This window comes from Octopus sinensis, linkage group LG4 (assembly GCF_006345805.1).
Source record: "Octopus sinensis linkage group LG4, ASM634580v1, whole genome shotgun sequence".
Classification (NCBI taxonomy): Eukaryota; Metazoa; Mollusca; class Cephalopoda; order Octopoda; family Octopodidae; genus Octopus; species Octopus sinensis.
In genome coordinates this window covers 128,218,869-128,241,702 of record NC_043000.1, presented here as the reverse complement: position 1 = coordinate 128,241,702, position 22,834 = coordinate 128,218,869, and the positions used below count along the sequence as shown (strand labels likewise).

Below are 22,834 nucleotides of genomic sequence, written 5' to 3'. Positions count from 1 at the left end.
TATTCCAATATAGGATCTCAGATCAAGTCACATGCCAAGCAAGGACGACTGAAAACAATAATTTGTGAGGTAATAAAAATACGGAGTTTTGAATCTAAGGGAAATAACTCTAATTGACATTTGGTAGTTATCTCCCCATGTTAGTATAAATTCAATGGAGTTATAAATACTCTTTATTTTGTGATGCATACCGCACAAAACAAGTATAATAAAGTAACAACAGCAGCAGCAGCAGCGACAACATCACTTTCTCTTTTATTTACTCTCTACTTCTTCCTCTCTTTCAACACCTCCTTTCCAAGCTCCCTCTTCCTCCTCCTCTTCCTCCTCCTCCTCCTCCTCCTCCTCATCATCATCATCACCAACACGATCGTCGTCGCCGTCGTCATCTTCATCCTCAATGTTATAAATGATAGTTATTATATAATAACGGATTATTAAAAACGTGGTACCCATCGAACAGGAGACATTAGTTCATAACTAACTGAAGCAAATAGATTTGGGACCCTAGTCTAACGACCCTCCATGTTTGTTTTCGTTCGGTTTCCTTGTATGTCTCCACCGTCCTGTTTTTGTTCCCAGCTTTGACCCTCCATAAATCCAAAATTTTATTTTGGTATTTATGGGAGCAACTGTCTTCGAAGACTCACATTGTCGTTGATTGCTCGAGATGGGGAGTAGATAGACAGCCGACAACTGATGAAAGGTCGTTCTTTATATTCTTTTTATTACTTGTCCTGTTTTCTATTTTTTCTCTTGTTGTTTACGTATTTAATTCATTTGTTTTCGTATCTCATGTTATTTACTGTTAGTGACGTCCTGTATCCATATATGCATATACATACATACATACATACATACATACATACATACATACATACATACATACATACATACATATATGTATATGTATATATGTATGTATATATGTATGTATGTATGCAGGTATGCAGGTAGGTAGGTAGGAGGTAGGTAGGTAGGTAGGTAGGTAGGTAGGTAGGAAGTAGGTATCTTGATTTCAAGTTTTGGTCAAGGTCAGCAGTTTTAGGGGAGGGGCAAAGTCGATTAAATCGACCACAGGTCTCAACTGTTGCTTATTTCACCGACCCCGAAAGGATGAAAGACAAAGTCAACCTTGGCGAAATTGTGTGTGTGTGTGTTTGTATGTGTGTGTGTGTGTGTGTGTCTGTGTCTGTCTGTATGTATGTCTGTCTGTCTGTCTGTGCGTGTGTGTGTGCGTGCGCGCTGTGTAATCACTTTGTTTGCAATCTCCACAGTTAAGGCTTTTAAATAAATAACTCTAAATTTATTTATGTATTTATATTATACATTATACATTTATATTATATAATACATGTTATTCATATGATACATTGCAAATTAACACAAAAATAAATTGATCATTAAAACAACAGCAAACGTGCTTACCGACAGACTGAGAACAACCACATTAAGCAATAAGCAATATCGTTGAATAAGAAATATCGTTAATACATTAAAATTTATATACATCAAACTATGTTACGTTGTGTGCGTGTGTGTGTGTGTGTGTGTGTGTGTGTGTGTGTGTGTGTGTGTGTGTGTGTGTGTGTGTGTGTGTGTGTGTGTGTGTGTGTGTGTGTGTGTGTTCATAATATCGCGTGTGTGCATGTTCATAATATCTGCTAATCACTTTTCCTCTTCTAATTCATAGTTTATTCACTTTACTAATTCTACTGGTTAGTTGAATCCATTTTCGTGCTCTCTGCTTTTGTACTTCAGGTTTAACGAATTTTGATGGAGATAATCATTTTGTCAGCGCTGTCATAATCTGGAAAGATAAAGAATAAAAATTATACTTATGAGAAGCTCAAAAAGGCTTTAGTTCTTTTAACTTATGTTTTAATTAGTTTTATTTATTCCAACTCTCACCGTTTTGAATTTAAATACCGCTGATAAAATAAAGGTACCAGTCCAAGACTTCTGGCCGATGGTATTGACTAAGACTCGCCCTTAAAAATTCATGGCGTTGTGCCTCAGTCAGAAACCGTGCTAGCGGAATCATCAGTGTATCGGACAAAATGCTTAATAGCATTTTTAAAAAGCATTTCTTTAAGTTCTGAGTCCAAATACTTGCCTTTCATATTTTCGGGATCGAAAAAATAACAACCATTTGAGCTCTGGGGTCGATGTAATTAACTACCATTCTCCCCACCAAAAGTTCCAGGCCTTGTGCCTATAGTATGAATTATTATTATTATTATTATTATTATTATTATTATTATTATTATTATTATTATTATTATTATTATTATTATTATTATTATTATTAAGAAGGCGAGCTGGCAGAATTGTTTGCACGCTGGACGGAATGCTTAACGGTATTTTGCCCATCGCAGCGAGCCTGCAGAAACGTTAGCACTCCGGGCGAAATGCTTACCAATATTTCGACTGCCGCTACGTTGTGAGTTCAAATTCTGCCGAGGTTGACTTTGCCTTTCATCCTTTCGAGGTCGATAAATTAAGTACCAGTTACGCACTGGGGTTGATGTATTCGACTTAATCCGTTTGTCTGTCCTTGTTTGACCTCTCTGTGTCTAGCCCCTTGTGGGTAGTAAAGAAATAGGTATTTTGCCCGTCGCTACGTTCTGAGTTCAAATACCGCCGAGGTCGACTTTGTCTTTCATCTTTTCGGTTGTGAAATATGTCGCACAGTTGAATTGAACCTACGTAGTTACGAGGTGCAATTCTTAAGCAAACATCCATGCCTACTGTTAATTTCTTAGCACAGTTTGTGTTGTTTATTTCTTTACAAAAGAATATAAACGACCTCAGCCTGCTGAAATGGCTGGATTAGTAATGTGTATGTTTGTGGCTATGGTAAGTGGAAGTGATAAACCCAAATATAGACTCACCTTCAAGATAAGTGGAGGTTTTCACCGGAGAAAATAAGAAGATTGGAAATTTAGAGGCTGCAAAGGAACAAACCATACCCTTTTTATTGTCTCTGACCAGAAGCCAGCCTACATCCTTTTTACAGCGGTTGTATTCCTTATTGATATAAAACCTTCTTTTGTAAACAGTGTCTCTGAAAAAAAATCGAAGTTGTTCTGGTATTGAAGAAAATTGAAGTTCGATAACCATAGGGTTTATATATTATATCATTACATGGGAAAATGTGAGCAAGAGAAATAATATTCTTAAGATTATAAATCTGGAAAAGTACAGGACACTTGGAAAAGTTCAGGACAAGTGTTTACATCAGGTAAAGTACAGAACAAGAAAATTTTTATGTAAAATATTGCAGCTAAGGATAAAATTTCAAATAAAATATTTAGATTTAGAAAATATTATCTTTTATTAAAACACACAAAAAAAATATATTACAAGTTATTACTTCTACTTGTTATTATTTGTTACTTCTATTATAAAGTAAAAATAACTCAAAATATTTTTTGCACTTTAAAAAGATTCATTTTTTAAAATTATTAATTAGAAATTTGAAAATAGGTTATAAAAAACAATAGTAGTACATGATTTGTTAGTACAATAAACAGAATAATACAAAAATTAGTTATATATTACAGTAAAGTCTACCTATAACAATAAATTCACAGTAAAATTTGCTTGAGCTATTGCTTAGGTTATTGCCAAGTCTTCACATTTTTAGTCTTGAGTCAATGTCTATTTTTTACACAATGAATTTGCCTACCATATATACTATTCTGCTTTGCATAAAACTTTAGCTATATTGGTACTTCTGGCTTTCATCTTTGAAGTATTCTAGTGTGTCAATATTTTAACAATAAACTTTGTAAATTAAAATCAAATAATTTTTAATATCCAAATTTTATCCTTAGCTGCAGTATTTTAATTAAAAAATTTTCTTGTTCTATACTTTACTGGATGTAATAACTTGTCCTGTACTTTTCCAGATTTATAATCTTTAGAAAATATTATTTCTCTTGCTCGAATTTTTCCACATAATCCATGTTTTTCCAGGTTATGCTATTAATAATGTGTCAAATGTGTCAATTAACGGTATCGTTGATAATTTTTTTCCTTTCCTCAATGATGCCGGTGATATATATCAAAAGCCCCCTTATAAAACTATATTCATAAAAAAGTATAGAACTATATTATCACCCTCAAAGTTGAGAAACAAACACTCATAACTTTTTCTTTTAAAACTTCATTGCATGAGATTGATACCATGAAATTCCTCGAATTGAGCCCTATAATTTAAGCTTAATTAAAATATTGTTTGTTTTCAAAATAAAAAAAAGTTAATTATATTTAAATCTAATTTTTTGCCTTATATTTTTTTTCATGATATTTTACCTCACAACTCTTTTGATACAAATTTTTGTTGCATGGGGCCAACACTATGAAATTCTTCATGCTTTCTTCTATCAGTGAAGCTAAGATAAATATATTTTGCTTTTAAAAAAAAAGAAGTTATTTAGATCTAAACTTGACTGGAGGCGTTACTCTCCTAAAACGTTGCTACAAATTTTGATGTAAACTTTTTCTACTTGATCAAATCTCAATTTTCTTATACCAAAATGTAGCTAGGGACAAGTCGTCTTCAAAAGTGTTAACAGTTTTCAATTTGGTTATGAACTGAATTCGCGACAAGTTCTGAAAGATGCAGCATGTGAGTAAATTGCGGCCTTTAGAATATTATTCAACTACTGCCGTAGTTGAATGATAACATCATGTAGATTATCAAGACTTAAAGAAGAACGAAAGGTGTTGGATGCCACACGAAACACGCAAACTAACAGTTATGTCCCTTAACCTGAAAATTATATAAGCGGTATTTCTATTTCAAATTAATTCCATGTATTTTTCCTCATCACATTGGCAAAAAATTGCATTGAAGAACGTATTTTAAATTTATATAAGCTGAGGACAGTGCAAACCGGTTAGTCAAATTCAATTTTCCTTATTCTGTAAAACTTTTAAAATATTTTTTTCAGTAAATCTCTTTTTGTATAAAAGCAGTTTGTAATGTCTCTTTAACTTCGTGTGTGTGTGTGTGTGTGTGTGTGTGTGTGTGTGTGTGCGTGCGCGCGTGTGTGTGTGTGCGTGTGTGTGTGTGCGTGTATGTGTGTGCATGTGTGTGTATGTATGTATGTATGTATGTATGTATGTATGTATGTATAATGGAAATATTTATCTTAACTTATAAGGCGGCGATCTGACAAAATCGTTAGCACGTCGGGCTAAATGATTGGCAGCATTTTGTCGTCTTCACGGTCAGAGTTCAAATTCCGAGGTCGGCTTCACTTTTCATCCTTTAGAGAGCGATAAAATAAGTTCCAGTTGAGCACTGGGGTCGATGTAATCGGATTATACCATGTCCGGGACAAGCTGATCTTGTGCCAAAATTTGAAACCAAATTTATCTTAACCCTATGTTATTATTTTCACATATGTATATAAACGTGTGTGTGTGTGTGTGTGTGTGTGTGTGTGTGTGTGTGTGTAAATAGATAAATTTTCTTTGTAAAACTTGTACTTCCTATATTTGTCAAACCAGTTGTTGACCTGAAGTATTTGTTAACTGGACTTAGCTGACTATCAAAACAAACAAAGAATATGTTGATTTATTAGTAAACAATATATATACTCACTCTCCGACTATACTAAAAATACTAGGTTCATTTGTCTTAAGGTCAGTCCAAGGCGACGCTTTAATCAGACGATTGAGGCTAAACCAGTTCGTTTTGTTGCTCTGCTTTCCATCAAATATCATACTCACCACTATTTGATTGTCTTGCTCGAGAACGAATTTAACCTGGAAATATCATTGGATATAATAAATCACCACCTTGGAAAAAAAAGGCTTTTAATTAAAACACATAGAATTGTTGTATACTGTCAATCTAACGTGAACGTGACAGTAGGGGTGATTGTCATGTACAATGGTAATCAGAAACAAAGCCTTTCCTCAGAGTTTACGAACAGTTGTTCATTTATGAGCGGAGACTTTGGTACATGCACACACACACACACACACATACACACACACACACACACACACACACACACACACACATGCACACACACACACACACACTTATACATAAATAACACAGATAGAGTGTGGTTTACTACAGCTGTTTCAGACATGTTTTCATTGATGAATAGAAGTATTACATCATGCATAAAAGAAGAAGAAAAAACAGTTTTCTATTCATCAATACAAAAGTATGTCTGAAACAGCTGTAGTGAACCTCAATTCATCTGTTGTTATTTGTTTATCATTCACCTAACTCGGAACCTGCAATTCGCTTGGATCTAGAGTCTACTGAGTGCAGTGCAAAGGGTGCAGCGAATGTTCCCATGTGCTAGCTTGACGACTCGTTGTATATTCAGTCGGCCACTTGTGATTGTACGCACAACCGAAGTACAAATCCGTGTTTACATTAGTAAGTACGTATTTGTACTCAAACATTATTTGTACATGATAGTGATGTCACCGCTCTGATCTTGGTGCTTTACTATTTAAGTGCCTGATTCTTTTGAAACCTGAAATTTTATATGTATACACACACACACAACTGCTTGTTGTTCTTACACCTCTGTATATATATATATATATATATATATATATATATATATATATATATATATATATATATATATATATATATGCATACATATACACAAACCTAGAAAATACAGATAGATTGTGCTTCACTACAGCTGTTCACTGCATGTTTTTTTTATTGATGAATAGAAATGTTACATCATGCAAAAAAAATGCCGTTTTCTATCCATCAATAATAAACACGCCTGAAATAGCTGTAATAAACCATAATATATACATGGAGTTCTTCTGCTGCATGACAACGCCCGCCTTCATATCGCCAATATGACCAAAGAAGCCACTCAAACGCATGGCTGGGAAGCGCTGCCACACTCCCTTGATTTGGCACCAACGGATTTCCACCTCTTTCGATCTCTTTCAAATGCTATGCGCGGAGTTTCGTTCAATACTGATGCAGAATTGAGAGCTTGGTTGGATCAATTTTTCGAGTCGAAATCGGGTGATTTCTACCAACGAGGTATTGAAAATCTTGTTGAACGTTGGGAAGAAGTTGTAAACAACAAGGGTGAATACATTATTGATTAATTAGTTGTTATTTTTTATTAAACCTTTTAAAAATTTTAAATTAAAAAAAACGTCGTGTGTGTATATATATTTACGGGTATATAGGTATATATATATGTGTGTGTGTGTGTGTGTGTGTGTGTGTGTGTGTGTGTGTGTGTGTGTGTGTGTGTGTGTGTATGCATGTACGTATGTATGTATATATATGTATTTATATATGTATGTATGTGGCTCAGTGGTTAGAGCGTCGAGCTTACGATCGTGAGGTTGTGAGCTCGAATCCCGGACCGGGCTGCGTGTTGTGTTCTCGAGCAAGGCACTTTATTTCACGTTGCTCCAGTTCACTCAGCTGTAGAAATGAGTTGCGACGTCACTGGTGCCAAGCTGTATCGACCTTTGTCTTTCCCTTGGATAACACTGGTGGCGTGGATAGGGGAGGCTGGTATGCATGGGCGACTGCTGGCCTTCCATAAAAAAAAAACAACCTTGCCCAGACTTGTGTCTAGGAGGGTAACTTTCTAGGTGCAATCCCATGGTCATTCATGACCGAAGGGGGTCTCAAATATATATATATATATATATATATATATATATATATATATATATATATCTATATATATATATATATATATATATATATATATATATATGTATGTATGTATGTATGTATAATGTATGTGTGTGCGAGCGTAGCTAGCTAGACAGACAGACAGATAGACAGATAGACAGACAGACAGACAGATAGATAGATAGATAGATAGATAGATAGATAGATAGATAGATAGATAGATAGATAGATAGATAGATAGATATGTACGTAGAGTTATATAGTTATAGAATTGAATGAAATACCTCTTGCACGTAAAGTGAAACCCAATTTTCAATCAAAGAACTTTTAAAGACACTAAGTGAATTGGATGACTTCCACACTCCACTCAAAGGTGAGCTATATAGTTCATAAGGGTTTCTACCTGTACCAGCGACGGATTCAAACACTTGTATCCAGTTATCTTTGTGATCTACAAAACAAATGTTATTTTCCGTTAAAACACAAGGAGCTAAATGAAGTTCAAAGAATATATTTTTCCTATTTTTCTGTATTATTATTATTATTATTATTATTATTATTATTATTATTATTATTATTATTATTATTATTATTATTATTATTCAGTAGTTTTATTTTTATAGCGTGCTTTCACTTCACTACCGAGCGCAGCTCTGTGTGCCTTGGGTATGTGCTGTGATTTGTTGTGATGCTCTGATTGTTATTGTATGGAAAGTGTTCTGCGTAGGATGTGTGCAGTGCCTAGTAGTGCAATTTTCTGTATGTTATGTTAGTTAGTTAGTTAGTTAGTTAATTTGGCTCAAAAGCAAATAGCAAGGCCATGTAGGGGGACATGGAGTTAAGTACAGAGTGGTGTTCATGTAAAGAGTTCAGGCCACTTGAGGTCCAGGGAGGCTTTGAACAAAGCGGTCGTCGGCATCTTCACCATCTCGTCTGGCAGCTTGTTCCACGGATCCGCAACCCGGACGAAGAAAGCTCCTCTCCTTCGATTAAGATGAAATCGTCGCAGGTAGAGCTTTTCGGAATGACCCCGCAGCCGACGCTCTGGAGCAGGAGTGAAGAACAGCTCTTTCGAGAGGTTACACTTTCCGGTTATGATGTTGTGGGCGAGAATGAGATTACAACGGCGGCGGCGTTTTTCAAGAGAATAAAGGTCGAGCGTCCTCAGCCTTTCTTCGTAGGACAAATTTTTGAGACCATGAACCATGCGGGTAGCCAGCTTCTGGACTCTTTCGAGATGTGTTTGTAAGTCCTGGTGTTTTTGTTATGTATTTGTCTGAATATTTTTTTATCATGCCTAATGCACCTACTATGATAGGAATTGTTTCTGTTTTTAGATTCCACATTCTGGTTACCTCTATTTCCAGGTCTTTGTATTTTGAAAGTTTCTCCATTTCTTTTAGAGACACGTTGTCATCTGCTGGTATTGATACATCAATTAGAAAGCATTTTTTTCTTCATGATCTCTGACAACTATATCTGGTCTGTTGGCCTTAATTTCTCTATCTGTGTGTATCGGCATATCCCAGAGTATGGTTGCTTTCTCGTTTTCTGTGACCTTTTCTGGTGTGTGCCTATACCATCTTTTTTCTGTAGTTATTCCATAATGTTGGCATAGCTTCCAGTGTATGTAGGTCCCAACTCTGTCATGTCTGTGAATATATTCCTTCTTAGCCAGGACTGGGCAGCCAGAGATAATATGATTTATTGTTTCTTGTCCATCTACACATATTCTGCAGTTACTTGTTATATTTCTTTTCATTACATGTTTTTGGTAATTTCTGGTGGGTAGGCTTTGGTCCTGTGCTGCAATTAAGAATCCCTCTGTCTCTGCTTTGAGTCCTGAGCTTCTCAACCATTGCTGGGATTTTTCTTTGTCTATTTCTTTTGCATTTAGTTTAGTCCAGTATTTACCATGAAGGGTCTTTTCTTGCCATCGTTTTATCATGGTTCTTTGCTGTTCTAGTTTTAGTTTGGATTTCATTTGTTTTATAGCTTTTGTTGTTTCTTCTTCTTCTTCTTCTTCTTCTTCTTCTTCTTCTTCTTCTTCTTCTTCTTCTTCTTCTTCTTCTTCTTCTTCTTCTTCTTCTTCTTCTTCTTCTTCATATTTATTAGGTGGTATGATTTCTTGTTTGTATTTGTCAGCTTCCTTAAATACTGAGAACAGTTTTTTGTTTTGCTCGTGTTTTGCCGCTATTTGTATCAGTTTTCCTTCCTTCTGAAGTAGATATTTTTGCATTCCTATGGTGATTATTTTATAGTAGTTTTCCAGCTGTATAAGGCCTCTACCACCTTCTATACGTTGTATATATAGTCTTTCTATGTCAGATTTTGGGTGATGCATCCTAGATCCTGTCATTATTTTTCTTGTTTTCCTATCTATTTTGGTCAGTTCATTTAGTGTCCAGTTAAGGATATTGTAGCTGTAACTTATAACTGGGACAGCTAAAGTGTTAATACCTATTATCTTGTTTTTAGCATTGAGCTCTGTTTTTAGTATTGATCTAACTCGTCTATAATATTCTTTTTTTATTTTCTCTTTCATTTGTGTGTGTTGTGTCTTATCTAGTTCATGGGTTCCTAAGTATTTGTAAGTTTGGCTTTGGTCTAATTCTTTTATTTCATTGGTTTTATCTAGTGTGATGTTGTTACTCTTAACTAGTTTTCCTCTTTTCATGGTTACTTTGGCGCATTTTTCTAATCCAAATTTCATATCTATTTCTTTGGTAAATCCATGAACTGTCTTTAATAGTGTTTCCAGCTGTTTGTCATTTGCAGCGTATAGTTTTAGGTCATCCATATATAAAAGGTGGCTGATCGTTTTGCCGTAACATTTATATCCGCATCCAGTTCTATTTAGCATATCAGATAGAGGTGACAGTGCCAAGCAGAAAAGGAGTGGAGAGAGCGTGTCTCCCTGGAATATTCCTCTTCTAATGGGGATGGCTTTGGTTTTCATGAGTCCCTCTTTTGTTTGGAGCTGTAGCACTGTTTGCCATTTATTCATAGAGTGTCCTATGAATTTTATAATTGTCGGTGCTACTTTGTTAATGGCTAGTGTTTCGAGGATCCATGTGTGGGGGATGCTATCAAACGCCTTTTTGTAGTCGATCCAGGCCATACTGAGGCCTTTCTTCTTTCTGTGGCTGTCTTCAGTTAAGGCTTTATTAATCATTAGTTGATCTTTACAGCCATATGAGCCTTTGCGGCATCTTTTCTGCTCTTCTGGAAACAGGTTGTTTTCATCCAGGTGCTTGTTCAGCCTTCGCGATATCACTGCAGTAAATGCCTTGAACATTGTAGGGAGACAGGTGATTGGTCTGTAGTTTTCTGGTTTTGCTGTCTCATTTGATTTGGGAATTAAGATGGTTTTCCCCTTCGTGAGCCATTCAGGCATTGTCTCTGGCTCTGCTAGTATGTTGTTAAAGTTTTCAGACAGCTTTTTGTGCATTCCTGTTAGATATTTCAACCAGAAGTTGGGGATCTTGTCATGCCCAGGTGCCTTCCAGTTGCTTAGTCTTTGCAGTGCCTGGGTGACCTCTTCAGTTGTTATGGGGGTCCAAAGTTGCTCAGATGCTGAGTTTGTTGTTTTAATACTCCTTTTTTTGTTGTTCGTTCGCCGACCATATTTCTCTCCAGAATTCTTCCACTTCTTCTCCCGTTGGTGCTGCAGTGATTTCTATTTTATTTTTGCTAAGTTCTTGGTAGAACGTTTTGGGGTTGGAGTTGAACTTTTTGTTTTGTTCAAAGAAGCGCTGGCGTTTCTCGTACCGGCGGATCTTTTGTGCTTTGGCAAGGATATCTTGCTTTAGCTTTTCTTTTATCTCAGGTAAATCTTTTTCTGTGATGTTGTTTTTGCGGAGTATTTTTGTTTTCTTTTTGTTGCTCAGTAGCGTTGATTGTCTACTGATTTCATTAAGAATCGACAGATCTTTTCTCAATTTTTGAATTTTGTTTTGGATGTTATTTATCCACAGGGTTTGTTTGGGTGGTGGTACTCCTGTTTGGATGGGTTTGAATGTGTATCCAGCTTTTTTTTGTGGCTGCAGTGGCTGCTGCGTATACTACGGCTAGGTTTATGCTGTTTATAATTGGTGTTGTTGTTTCGTCTATTTTGATTTTTGGGTGGTATGGTCGGTGGTCCATTTTGAGCTCTGTGGTTTTTAGTTCTTTGATTATTCTACTTTTTATATTATCATAATCATTAGGCTCCCTTTCGTTGTTTCCAGGTTTTAGATTTGTATCGCTTTCGTTTTCATTTGTATGTTTGTTTGTCGTGTTTTGGCTTGCTGTTTGTCGTGTATTATTATGCATCCTTACGGTCTGGGTTTGTTGATTTTTGTTTACATCGTGTTTGTTGGGAATGTTACGTTTGTCTTCGTGTTTTACTGTTTCAATGTTTATATTGTTGGGCATTGTTGTGTGGCTTCTATCTACATTTTCCTGATGTATTTTTTCTTTTAGATGTTCTATTTCTATTTCTGATATTTTTTTGCGTTGAGAATGTATCTTCGTACGTTAGCTAGTTTATTAGGGTTCATGGCTGTATCCAAGTCTATATTTATGTTATTTTCCTTCCATATTTTATATGTATGTGTTGTTGTGCTTTCATTTTTTGGGTAGAACACTGCTGTGAAGTAAGCGTGTAGGATATAAATGTATTCCTCACGTGTCCATTTATGTCTTTTGGGTTTTATTTGCGGGACATGAGGAACAACGTCCGACCCATTATTTTGACGGTCGTCATTTTCGTAGGGTACCGGTCCGTTCATTTCTGTTGTCACATTGTTTTGCACGTGTAGTTTTTCGTACATTTTGTGTTGTAAGTTTAAAGTACGTACTTCCCGATTGTTATTCTTGGGTTGAATAACATCGGTGTTATTTAATTTCTTCGTAGTTTTTTTGTACATGGTGTTTGGGGTCGGGGATTATTATTATTATTATTATTATTATTATTATTATTATTATTATTATATTATTATTATTATTATTCAGTAGTTTTATTTTTATAGCGTGCTTTCACTTCACTACCGAGCGCAGCTCTGTGTGCCTTGGGTATGTGCTGTGATTTGTTGCGATGCTCTGATGGTTATTGTATGGAAAGTGTTCTGCGTAGGATGTGTGCAGTGCCTAGTAGTGCAATTTTCTGTATGTTATATGTGTTTGTAAGTCCTGGTGTTTTTGTTATGTATTTGTCTGAATATTTTTTTATCATGCCTAATGCACCTACTATGATAGGTATTGTTTCTGTTTTCAGATTCCACATTCTAGTTACCTCTATTTCCAGGTCTTTGTATTTTGAGAGTTTCTCCATTTCTTTTAGAGACACGTTGTCATCTGCTGGTATTAATACATCAATTAGAAAGCATTTTTTTTCTTCATGATCTCTGACAACTATATCTGGTCTGTTGGCCTTAATTTCTCTATCTGTGTGTATCGGCATATCCCAGAGTATGGTTGCTTTCTCGTTTTCTGTGACCTTTTCTGGTGTGTGCCTATACCATCTTTTTTCTGTTGTTATTCCATAATGTTGGCATAGCTTCCAATGTATGTAGGTTCCAACTCTGTCATGTCTGTGAATATATTCCTTCTTAGCAAGGACTGGGCAGCCAGAGATAATATGATTTATTGTTTCTTGTCCATCTCCACATATTCTGCAGTTACTTTTAATATTTCTTTTCATTACATGTTTTTGGTAATTTCTGGTGGGGAGGCTTTGGTCTTGTGCTGCAATTAAACATCCCTCTGTTTCTGCTTTGAGTCCTGAGCTTCTCAACCATTGCTGGGATTTTTCTTTGTCTATTTCTTTTGCGTTTAGTTTAGTCCAGTATTATTATTATTATTATTATTATTATTATTATTATTATTATTATTATTATTATTATTAGTATTATTATTATTATTATTATCATTATCATTATCATTATTATTATTATTATTATTATTATTATTATTATTATTATTATTATTCTATGTTTGACTTTTGCTATACATTTGTATAAGTTGGCTCCAAGTCTCACCCAGAGACCTCAAGAGACAACAAGTTGGCAGTTAATATTGGTGTTATGCCTAGGGTGCCATATATTTGGTTTTGTACTTAGTGTTGTACTAGTGAATGTCTAAAAAAAACAGTACAACACTAAGTACAAAACTTATTATTATTATTGAGTGCGAGAGCAGTGCAAGCCATCAAAATGACACTGGGGTAAAATATACGAAACCCAGTATACCTATCATGACTACCCGTCTGATAAGGGTACACAAGGCACATACATCACAACCATATGTGCGCGACATGGTGATCTCATATCAAGATAAACAGCACATGACCTTGCAGGTGGGGCCCAGTTAGAATTTTCTTCTGTTCGAGTAGCCCATCCTGCTCAAATGCTCCTTGAATAAGGGTTGTTTAAGGATGTTGAAGGAAACACCCATGTTCCCAGAGGTGAATTATTCAATCCCCAAAGAATTCCTCTCAACACATGGCTATGATGCTCCCCCACTACTTCTGCTCGTGATCAGAGATGCACATATCGTCAGCCACTAAGGGACATGCTCAACTGGTTAAGGTCAAACAACCGACAAGCAAATCTGTGGTATTGAGCAGAATATTTGCTGTAGCCCATCTTTTATACCAAGACGAAACAATGTACATGATAACACTTCCAATCAGTTAAGATCAGAAACCATGAGAGCCACTGCCTGGTACTGCATCAGAGCATTTATTATTATTATTATTATTGTTGTTGTTATTATTATTATTATTATTATTATCATCATCATCATATTTTCTTCTTCTTTCAGTTCTGTTTCCATTTCTTGCCGAGTGTCTTTCCGACACCTAGGGCAAAGAAACTCACTGTATACATTGATAGGCCATTAAAATAAACACGTCAGATTGTTCATTTACAAAATCAAATAAAGTTAAGTGAAAAAAAAAATTCGTGGATGATAAGCCTCAATGCTCTTCTCAATACGTGTAATGTGTCAGTTAAGACAATCTTTTGCACTTCTTGCAAAGATGGTAAGCCAGGGATCATTCTCAAATATCTATTCCGTTCCTTTTTTGATCATTCCTAGTGCTGCTACAATCACTGGTATTCTCATCACCTTGAGATGTGAAATTTTTTTCGATGTCGATTAGCGAATCTCTATATTTTCTGAGCTTAGTCAAACCCTTTTGCCAGATATTATGATCACAAGGAATACTTATTTTGATCGATAATAATAATAATAATAATAATAATAATAATAATAATAATAATAATAATAATAATAGCTATTATTATTATTACTTTTTACTTTTAATCTGCATGTCTGTTATAGTCACTAGCCGAGACACACCCAGCGTCCTGGGGCGAGTGAAGGATAAGAGATGTTACAGTATGACTGAAAGCTTGGGGAGGGGAAGTAGCGAAATATCTTCATGTAATACAACACAGACATTTCAATGGATAGCGTTTTTCTCAGGATGTGGGCAGTATTTGTCAGTACAATCTTTTGGATTTCTCTGAGACATGTTGTTGTTGTTGTTATTATTATTATTATTATTATTATTATTATTATTATTATCTTCATCATCATCGTCGTCGTCGTCGTGATCATCATCATCATCATCATCATCATCATCATCATCATCATCAATAATACAGAAAACTTAGAATATTTCAGAGAAAAAAGACTAGCGAGGATGTTTTACAGAAAGACTCGCACAAAATAAAAGAAAAAAAAACCAATGACACTTCTGTAGACAATAAAATTGATGTGAACAATTCCGACGACACGTCTGAAAACAAAATATTTAAATACACATACATTTTCCCAAACAAAAATATATCTAAAATGTTCGTCCTTCGCTAACACTACAAGCAATAGACAAATGTTTGCAAAAGATAATCTCGCTGAAAGTTGAACTATTGTAACAGCATAATGAAATCAAAGCAAGTCAATGTTTGCCCGAAGTCATTAGAAAGAACTAAATTATTTGCCCATTTAGAAAGTTGTAGCTGCTTTCCTTGTACCTCCCTAAAAGGACTATTGGAAGTAGATCTAGCCGATATGTGGGGTGCGATCTCCTCTATCGAGTAGGACAGGTCATGTGGAAATACATGTCTCCTGTTTAAAACTGAGGACGGAGCGAGAAGACAAGGTAAACAAGTCTGCTCATAAGCTAATTCCCAGAAAATATGGACTGAAGTAATCCGAAGATCACCATAAAAGACGTCAGAGAAGACATTGACAGTTGGCTTGTCATTTTTAAGGCACTGTATCGAAACCTGTATCTAGATGGGGGCCTTTCTGGACATGTGTCCTGATGACTTCTGAAGACCGTAAAAAGGTATTCCAGAAATGTGTTCCATAATAGAAAGGATCCTTATTATTGTTGTTGCTGCTGCTGTAATTGTTGTTGTTGTTGTTGCTGCTGCTGTTGTTGTTGTTGCTTCTGCTGCTGCTGCTGTTGTTGTTGTTGTTGTTGTTGCATACATGCAGAGTGTGAAGTGACAATCTATGATTCACTGGTTCACTTAAATATGCAGACAACAGTTTTTGAAAAGTACAGTAAATTTCATTTTGTATCAAATATACAATGGTTAAAATTTTACTTTCACTAAACAATGAGGTGATATTAAATCCATTAAGTAGATTTAACACTGCCAAAGCATTGTGTGAGTTTGTATCTTAAATAAATTTAATTTTATCTTATATATACAAAAATCGAATTTTATTTTGTATAATCAGACTATATGTGTTACCTGGAATAATGAAATACCGGATTTAATGTTTCTTTATTAGACACTGTCGTGAGAAATCTGAGACGATGACGTAGCCTGGGTTGCCAGCATTCAGAGCAAGACAAGTATTGCAGGGTGGGCACGTCATTTTTCATTATTACGACTTTATCCAAAGGCAGCGAGCTGGAAGAATCGTTCGTACACCGGACAAAAACGCTAAGCGGTATTTTGTCCGTCTTTACTTTCTGAGTTCAAATTCCACCGAGGTCGACTTTTCCTTTCATCGTTTTCAGATCGATAAAATAAATACCAGTTGAGCACTGGAGGCCGATCTAAACGACAAGAACCCCTCCCGAAAAATTTCAGGCCTATAGTGAAAAATATTATTACTACATCTTTATTATGAAGTTTTGCGCCCCGAAGAATTTTGAGCCCAAGGCAACCGCCCCTATAACCTCACCTACACTACCCACTGGTCTGAATTCAAAGACTGGTCTAATAGTTCACTATAGCTAGATTTAGTCGCCTAATTTTAATCAGCTGGTTTATTCAATTTGATAACATCTTTTAATACACATTTTTCTAATAACTCTTAGAAAATATATTTCAAAGTTGTTTTAAATTTTCTTCTTTAAATGTTTCTTAAACTGTCTTATTTCTTAAAGGGGCCGTTTTGAGAACCCCTTTATCCCTCTTCAATTTATCCACTTCCCTATCTGCCAATAAAGTGAAGTGTCTTCTCGGGCTGTTGGTTTGACTGTCGTAAGAAAAAGCAACAAAAAGCAATTTTAGGAGAAAGAACATCGCAGTATCCTACAATATTGTCCAACTGTCATTATTTATGTCATTTACAAATGACTATAAAATATTATTGCTAATTAGTAAATAACCAAGAAGTGCAATAAGTACAGTTATCCTTATCAACAAATTACAAAGAACTGTATTTGAGTAATACTTACCTTCTAAAGAGTAATACAACTGGTAATTGGAGTCATATTCCAAAGACGATCCATATTCCGGAAGGAAACTGTATAACTTACATGAATGGTTCCAATCCTTTTTAAAAACGAAACAGCAACAACTTTGCACAGAAAGACAAATCATTGTTCCGTGTTGAGCAGAATCGCAAGGATATGTTCCTAAATCATCGCTTGAACCAGGTGGAGAATAGAATCGGTAAGATGGCATTGAGTAGAATATCTTTTGTTTTGATTGGTTCTTTGTTTCGGCATCTTGAAATATTGATAGTAATAATATAACTGCCAGGGAAGAAAATGGCGTCATCTTGTAAAATTTTCAGTTTACAACTAAGCTGATTTTTTTGTTTTCTTTCGCTTTTTCTTTTTTTTTTCTTTTTTCAGTATCTGCGGAGAAGGTTTAATCTACGATCACAGTGAACGTTTGACTCCCGGAGAATCAATGCATTCGAAAGTATACTATGAAAATTATTTAAAGTTCTGCAGAAATATATTAAAGAAATTTTGATTGGTGAAAAGCTGGAAGAAACACTTTAAAACAACAAAACCACCCCACAAATACTCACTCGAGATATAAAATAACATATATGAACAAATATTTGCAAAGCTCTCTTTAAGAGTATATAAAAACCGCTTGACCGAGGGGAGTAGGTGTGCTTACTGGTTTATTGATTTTTATCTTGAAAGGACTTGAAACAGCAGGTGTTATTATAATCGAAGAAGAAAGCTATCATAACCAATAGCCCAGCTCTTTCATCATCATCCTTTCTATCTTACGCTCTTTGCTAATTACGATAACAAGCTAATCATGATGTCACTCATTAGGCTGTCTAATTATCAGTTTAACATTTTAAAATCCACTTTCTTTAGGGTTTAATTAGAAAAGAAGAACAGTGTTCTTTTTAATTATGTCACCAAAGCCTTACCGAGAAACCTTGGTGTGACAGAAATTTGTTTAGATACCCAGATTGATTCAATTTATTTAATTTATAACATCTGAAAAACGTTATTATTAAAAAACATCATTTGTCTGTTTCATATGCAGTGTTGCAGAGGGGTTTTTCTTCCCAATCTGACAGATTATCAATCACAAACAGATAATAATATTTCGACAAATTTCTTAGTCCAATTCCTCTATTTCTTTAGTAACATCTCTTATGTTGAATGATTTATTACTTCTAGCCATTATGAAAACGACCACAAAGAGACGAGTACTCTCCCGAGCTTTGTATTATATCTACGACTTAAGAAATTTATGTGTTTAAAACTTCTGCGTGAATAAGTTGCCATCTTTCGACAGAAAAAATCGTGAGTTTATATTCTTTGACAAACCTCTCCTGCCTTACTTCCATTGGTTTGAGAAAGTAGCCTGATTACATAGATTACTGGGATCGAATTCCTACACATGAAAAATAGAGAAGAATTAAACATCAAAATTAAAGAAGTTAACTAAATTTTCAATAAATATGACTCAATGATTAGCAAAACATTAGTGTATTCCAATGAATCGTAGAGATTAAACTTTAGAAGCAAACATGAACCAACCTCTAGTGATGTGTTGGACAAATCACACTTTATTGTGTTTTTTTTTGTTTTTTTTTTAATGGAAATACACATTAAATAATGTAAGCTAGAGTACTCTGTGGTTAGAAATAAGACATGATGGTCTCAGCCGGAAGTCATTGTTCGATGATTTACTCAGTCATGGCTAACACAGGGTCAAATAATAACTACGCAGCGCAAATCGAATCAGCAAAATATCTTTGATATCTTTATCAGCATATCGACTTAGTCATGTTCAGGGACTGCATTTCCTTTATGTTCGGCATATTTTTCAACTAAATTAACCTTTTATTCGCTGAAGAGTTTCTGTTAAAGGTAAGTAGATACTTCCTAATGTACACAATTCGAATTAATTTGACATTAAACAGAGCAAAGCTAGTAGGGGTGGATAAATCTTTGTATATTTATTAAACACACACACACACACACTCAGTTTGCGTTTGTGCACCTTCTTTCTCATTTTCTCATTTACTAATTTGCTGCTCTTTCTGCTCACTCTTTCCATCATTCTCATCTTAGTCATGAGTGACCTAGGTATTGTCACCTTACCTGAAGTAATGAAGTAACATATCAATCAGTCCTCAAACCAGACGGTTCTGTAATCTGCTCTCAGGCAGACATCATCTCTACATTAGTTGTTATCTCTGTCTCAGACTGCACTCGCACAACAAATAAATTCATGGAATCTCCTTCTTAAGCCTACAATCTTTACCTTCTTTGCACTCAACCACCAGGTTGTTTGAAAAATTTATCGATCACTTAACTACTATAAAACAACTGTACCTGAAGAATTCCAACAAAAAAATTTCTAATGCTGACATGACCTACCGCCTTACCAAATATTTAAGCCCTTCTCTCTCTCTCCCCCCACTCTATTTCCTCTCTTTCTTCCACTTTCCTTCTTTCCCCCTTTCTCTCCCTCCTTCTCTCCACTCCCTTTCTATCCAAGTGTACTTACCCCTTGATATAAACACACACACACACACACACACACACACACACACAACGTGTCCTATACAGAAATCTTTGACCCTACAAATTACTACCCCATAACTTTCAGCATCTCTACAAAAATGGAAAACATCATAAACTAACGGGTTTTTTTCACTATTCTGAATCACTTTCCCTTCTCTATGACCAACAGTACGGTGTCTTCAAAAAGATCCACAAGAGATCTCTTACCAATACTCCCTTGTCCTTTAATAGTGTCTAGAATGAGAAACGTGAAACAAAAGCAATCTACTCAACCTTTTTCTAATAATATGGATCGGAAGTCTTCTGCTATGCTGTTGCAGTGATAGAACACACAGGAAGAAAATGCAATTCTTCGATAGGCAAGTACTTTAAGAGTGTTCGCTTCTGAAGATTTCGTCATTAGCTGACGTGGTTTGGGAAAAACATCAAGAATGCAAGCGCATTAACGAACATATTATTTATCCAATCAGCGTTGTATGCGATACAAAGTGTAAATTAAACAGGCCACTGATTCTGACCGTAGGATATTTTATGTAAAACCAATGGCTGTAATTTCCTTTTGAAGACCACTAGCATCAATCTTTTTCAAGCAATGTTGCTACCGCACTCATATAGGATCAACATCAAATGCAATCTGCTTGTCATACGAGGTCTGATCAATAAATATCCGGACTGTTGCCATAGTAACGGAGCTAAAGCACGCACAGTTAAGCCACTTGGCAAAGATTGACTTTGAACTTTGTTGTGCATGCACACCAAGTTTGAACGTTCTAGCTCACTTCCGCTGTTAACAGCAGTGCTTTGAAGGAAGATGTGTAGCGTGTGATCGTCGCATTGACCATGACATAGAAAGTTGTCATGACGATACCTGCTCAGAGGCCAATGCAATGTTGCAGAAATTGTATGGAGAGGAGTATATGAGCCGCACACAAGTGTGCGAGTGGTTCAGACATTTCCAAGATGGCCGAAAAAATGACGATAGTGATGAGACCCACAACCAACAAAACTGAGAAAAACACCGCAGATGTGCGTGCAGCTGTGAGAGGAAATCGTCGAATCCCTATCCGTGAGTTATCGGAGGATGTGCAGATTAGTTACGGTTCAGTTCAGTCCATTATCACTTGAGATTTGGGTATGAGAAGCGTGTTGGAAAGTTTCTGTGAAAACTGCTTTCAAAGAGACACTCGGGTTTCAGTTGCACATGATTTCTTTGATTGCGTAGAGAAGAATGAAGACTTTTTGAAGATTTTGCGTAGGTCTCTGAGCAGGTATCGCCAAGCTTTTGGCAAAATTTTATGCAGATTTTCTGCTCAACTTTCTCTGTCATGGTCGATGCGACGAACATACGCTACTCATCTAACTTCCAAGCATTGCTGTAAACAGCGGAAGTGAGCTAGAACGTTAAAACTTAGTGCGCCTTCGCAGCAGTTTAAGGTCAATCGGTGCCAAGCGGCTTAACTCTGCGTGCTTTAGCTTCGTTAGTATGGCAATAGTCCGGATACTTATTGATCAAACCACATATTTACTCTTTTACTTGTTTCAGTCATTTGACTGCGGCCATGCTGGAGCACCGCCTTGAATCGAGCAACTCGACCCCGGGACTTATTCTTTTGTAAGCCCAGTACTTATTCTATCGGTCTCTTTTTGCCGAACCGCTAAGTGACGGGGACGTAAACACACCAGCATTGGTTGTCAAGCAATGCTAGGGGAACAAACACAGACACACAAACACACACACACATATATATATATACGACAGGCTTCTTTCAGTTTCCGTCTACCAAATCCACTCACAAGGCATTGGTCGGCCCGGGGCTATAGCAGAAGACACTTGCCCAAGATGCCACGCAATGGGACTGAACCCGGAACCATGTGGTTGGTTAGCAAGCTACTTACCACACAGCGTGTATATTTGATTTAAATATTGGTACTAGAGCTGTTTGTCTGAACAAAGAAAATGAAGTTCAAAATATTATACCAAATGAGTGGGTATAAATTGCTTCTTGAACCGAAATGACTATATTTGTAGTGAAAATATAATCAATGTGCCAAACTTTTAATGCTATTTCGGATGGCTGAAGAACACAAGTTCACTTAAGCTGAACTCGGAACTCAGTGACCTGTACCCAAATACCCTGAGACAGTTAGTGTAGCGCTCTACTGTACGTGCAAACTTCGTTGGTCTTAAATTATCTGGTAATTTTATAGCATCTGATGCTTCTTAAACTACTTCAATTCCAGAATTATTTCTGTTCTAAAGTGTGTCTGATAAAATACCTACATCACGATTCTTCAGTTGTGTAAATTATAATATGATCGAGTGTAAATATTCAACTGTTACAGTGAGCAGGATCTTCTCCAAAGATTTGTAACAAATCTATGAAACACTGCAAGCCGTTGCCACTCAGCGTATTCCCACAACGCTTCTTACATAATCGTGTGAACACGCTTTGTTGAGGCGGATAAATCTATTTCTACGCTTAAACTTTATCGTATCAGTCTTGTCAATATTTTATTGATATCAAGAGGATAGACAACTAGATCAATCTTTGCTGTATTTCAGCCACACAATTCTATGAAACTATCTTGATATTCTAATCTCAGCAGCACCTAAAGAATATAGTTCATGTATACATCTTACTGTGAATCTGTCATAGTATTTCTATCAAGAAGACTGGCTTTCCATTGCGTTCTTCGGGTAGACATGAAGGTGAAGAAAAATGAACTACGACTTGAAGAGAAGATGGACACCCAAATTAAGTCTTGAATTAGTTTAACTTGGCTCCACTCACCCGCTTTTGTAGACCTTCTTCCTCGTCTATAATGAAGAACTAAAACAGAACTTTAAAGCAATGTTTCACGTTTAAGAATTTTGTAACAATTGTTTTTATGGTTGTTCAAACTACTTTTCTACACTG

At 35.8% G+C, this 22,834-nt stretch overlaps 1 protein-coding gene and 1 long non-coding RNA gene across 2 annotated transcripts; both read right to left on the bottom strand.

Annotated features, from left to right (window-relative positions):
* Positions 1-3,977: 3,977 nt before the first annotated feature.
* Positions 3,978-4,155, bottom strand: LOC118763284. The gene is made up of 2 exons (XR_004999035.1): positions 4,126-4,155; positions 3,978-4,080 (listed from the first exon to the last, which is right to left on the bottom strand). It is a non-coding gene; the product is annotated as an uncharacterized LOC118763284 (long non-coding RNA).
* A 1,458-nt stretch (positions 4,156-5,613) lies between these two features.
* Positions 5,614-17,685, bottom strand: LOC118763188. Its single transcript, XM_036502647.1, has 3 exons — positions 17,361-17,685; positions 7,954-8,120; positions 5,614-5,781 (listed from the first exon to the last, which is right to left on the bottom strand). The coding sequence occupies exons 1-3, from the start codon at positions 17,683-17,685 to the stop codon at positions 5,614-5,616; spliced, it is 660 nt and encodes a 219-aa protein (XP_036358540.1).
* Between the last annotated feature and the right edge of the window lie 5,149 nt (positions 17,686-22,834).

Coding starts and splice junctions, on each gene's coding strand:
- LOC118763188 (XM_036502647.1), bottom strand. CDS start 17,685: ATGACGCCATTTTCTTCCCTGGCAGTTATATTATTACTATCAATATTT. Junction 8,121..17,360: donor GTTGTATTACTCTTTAGAAG/GTAAGTATTACT, acceptor TTTGTTTTGTAG/ATCACAAAGATAACTGGATA. Junction 5,782..7,953: donor TTTCACTTTACGTGCAAGAG/GTATTTCATTCA, acceptor TGATATTTCCAG/GTTAAATTCGTTCTCGAGCA.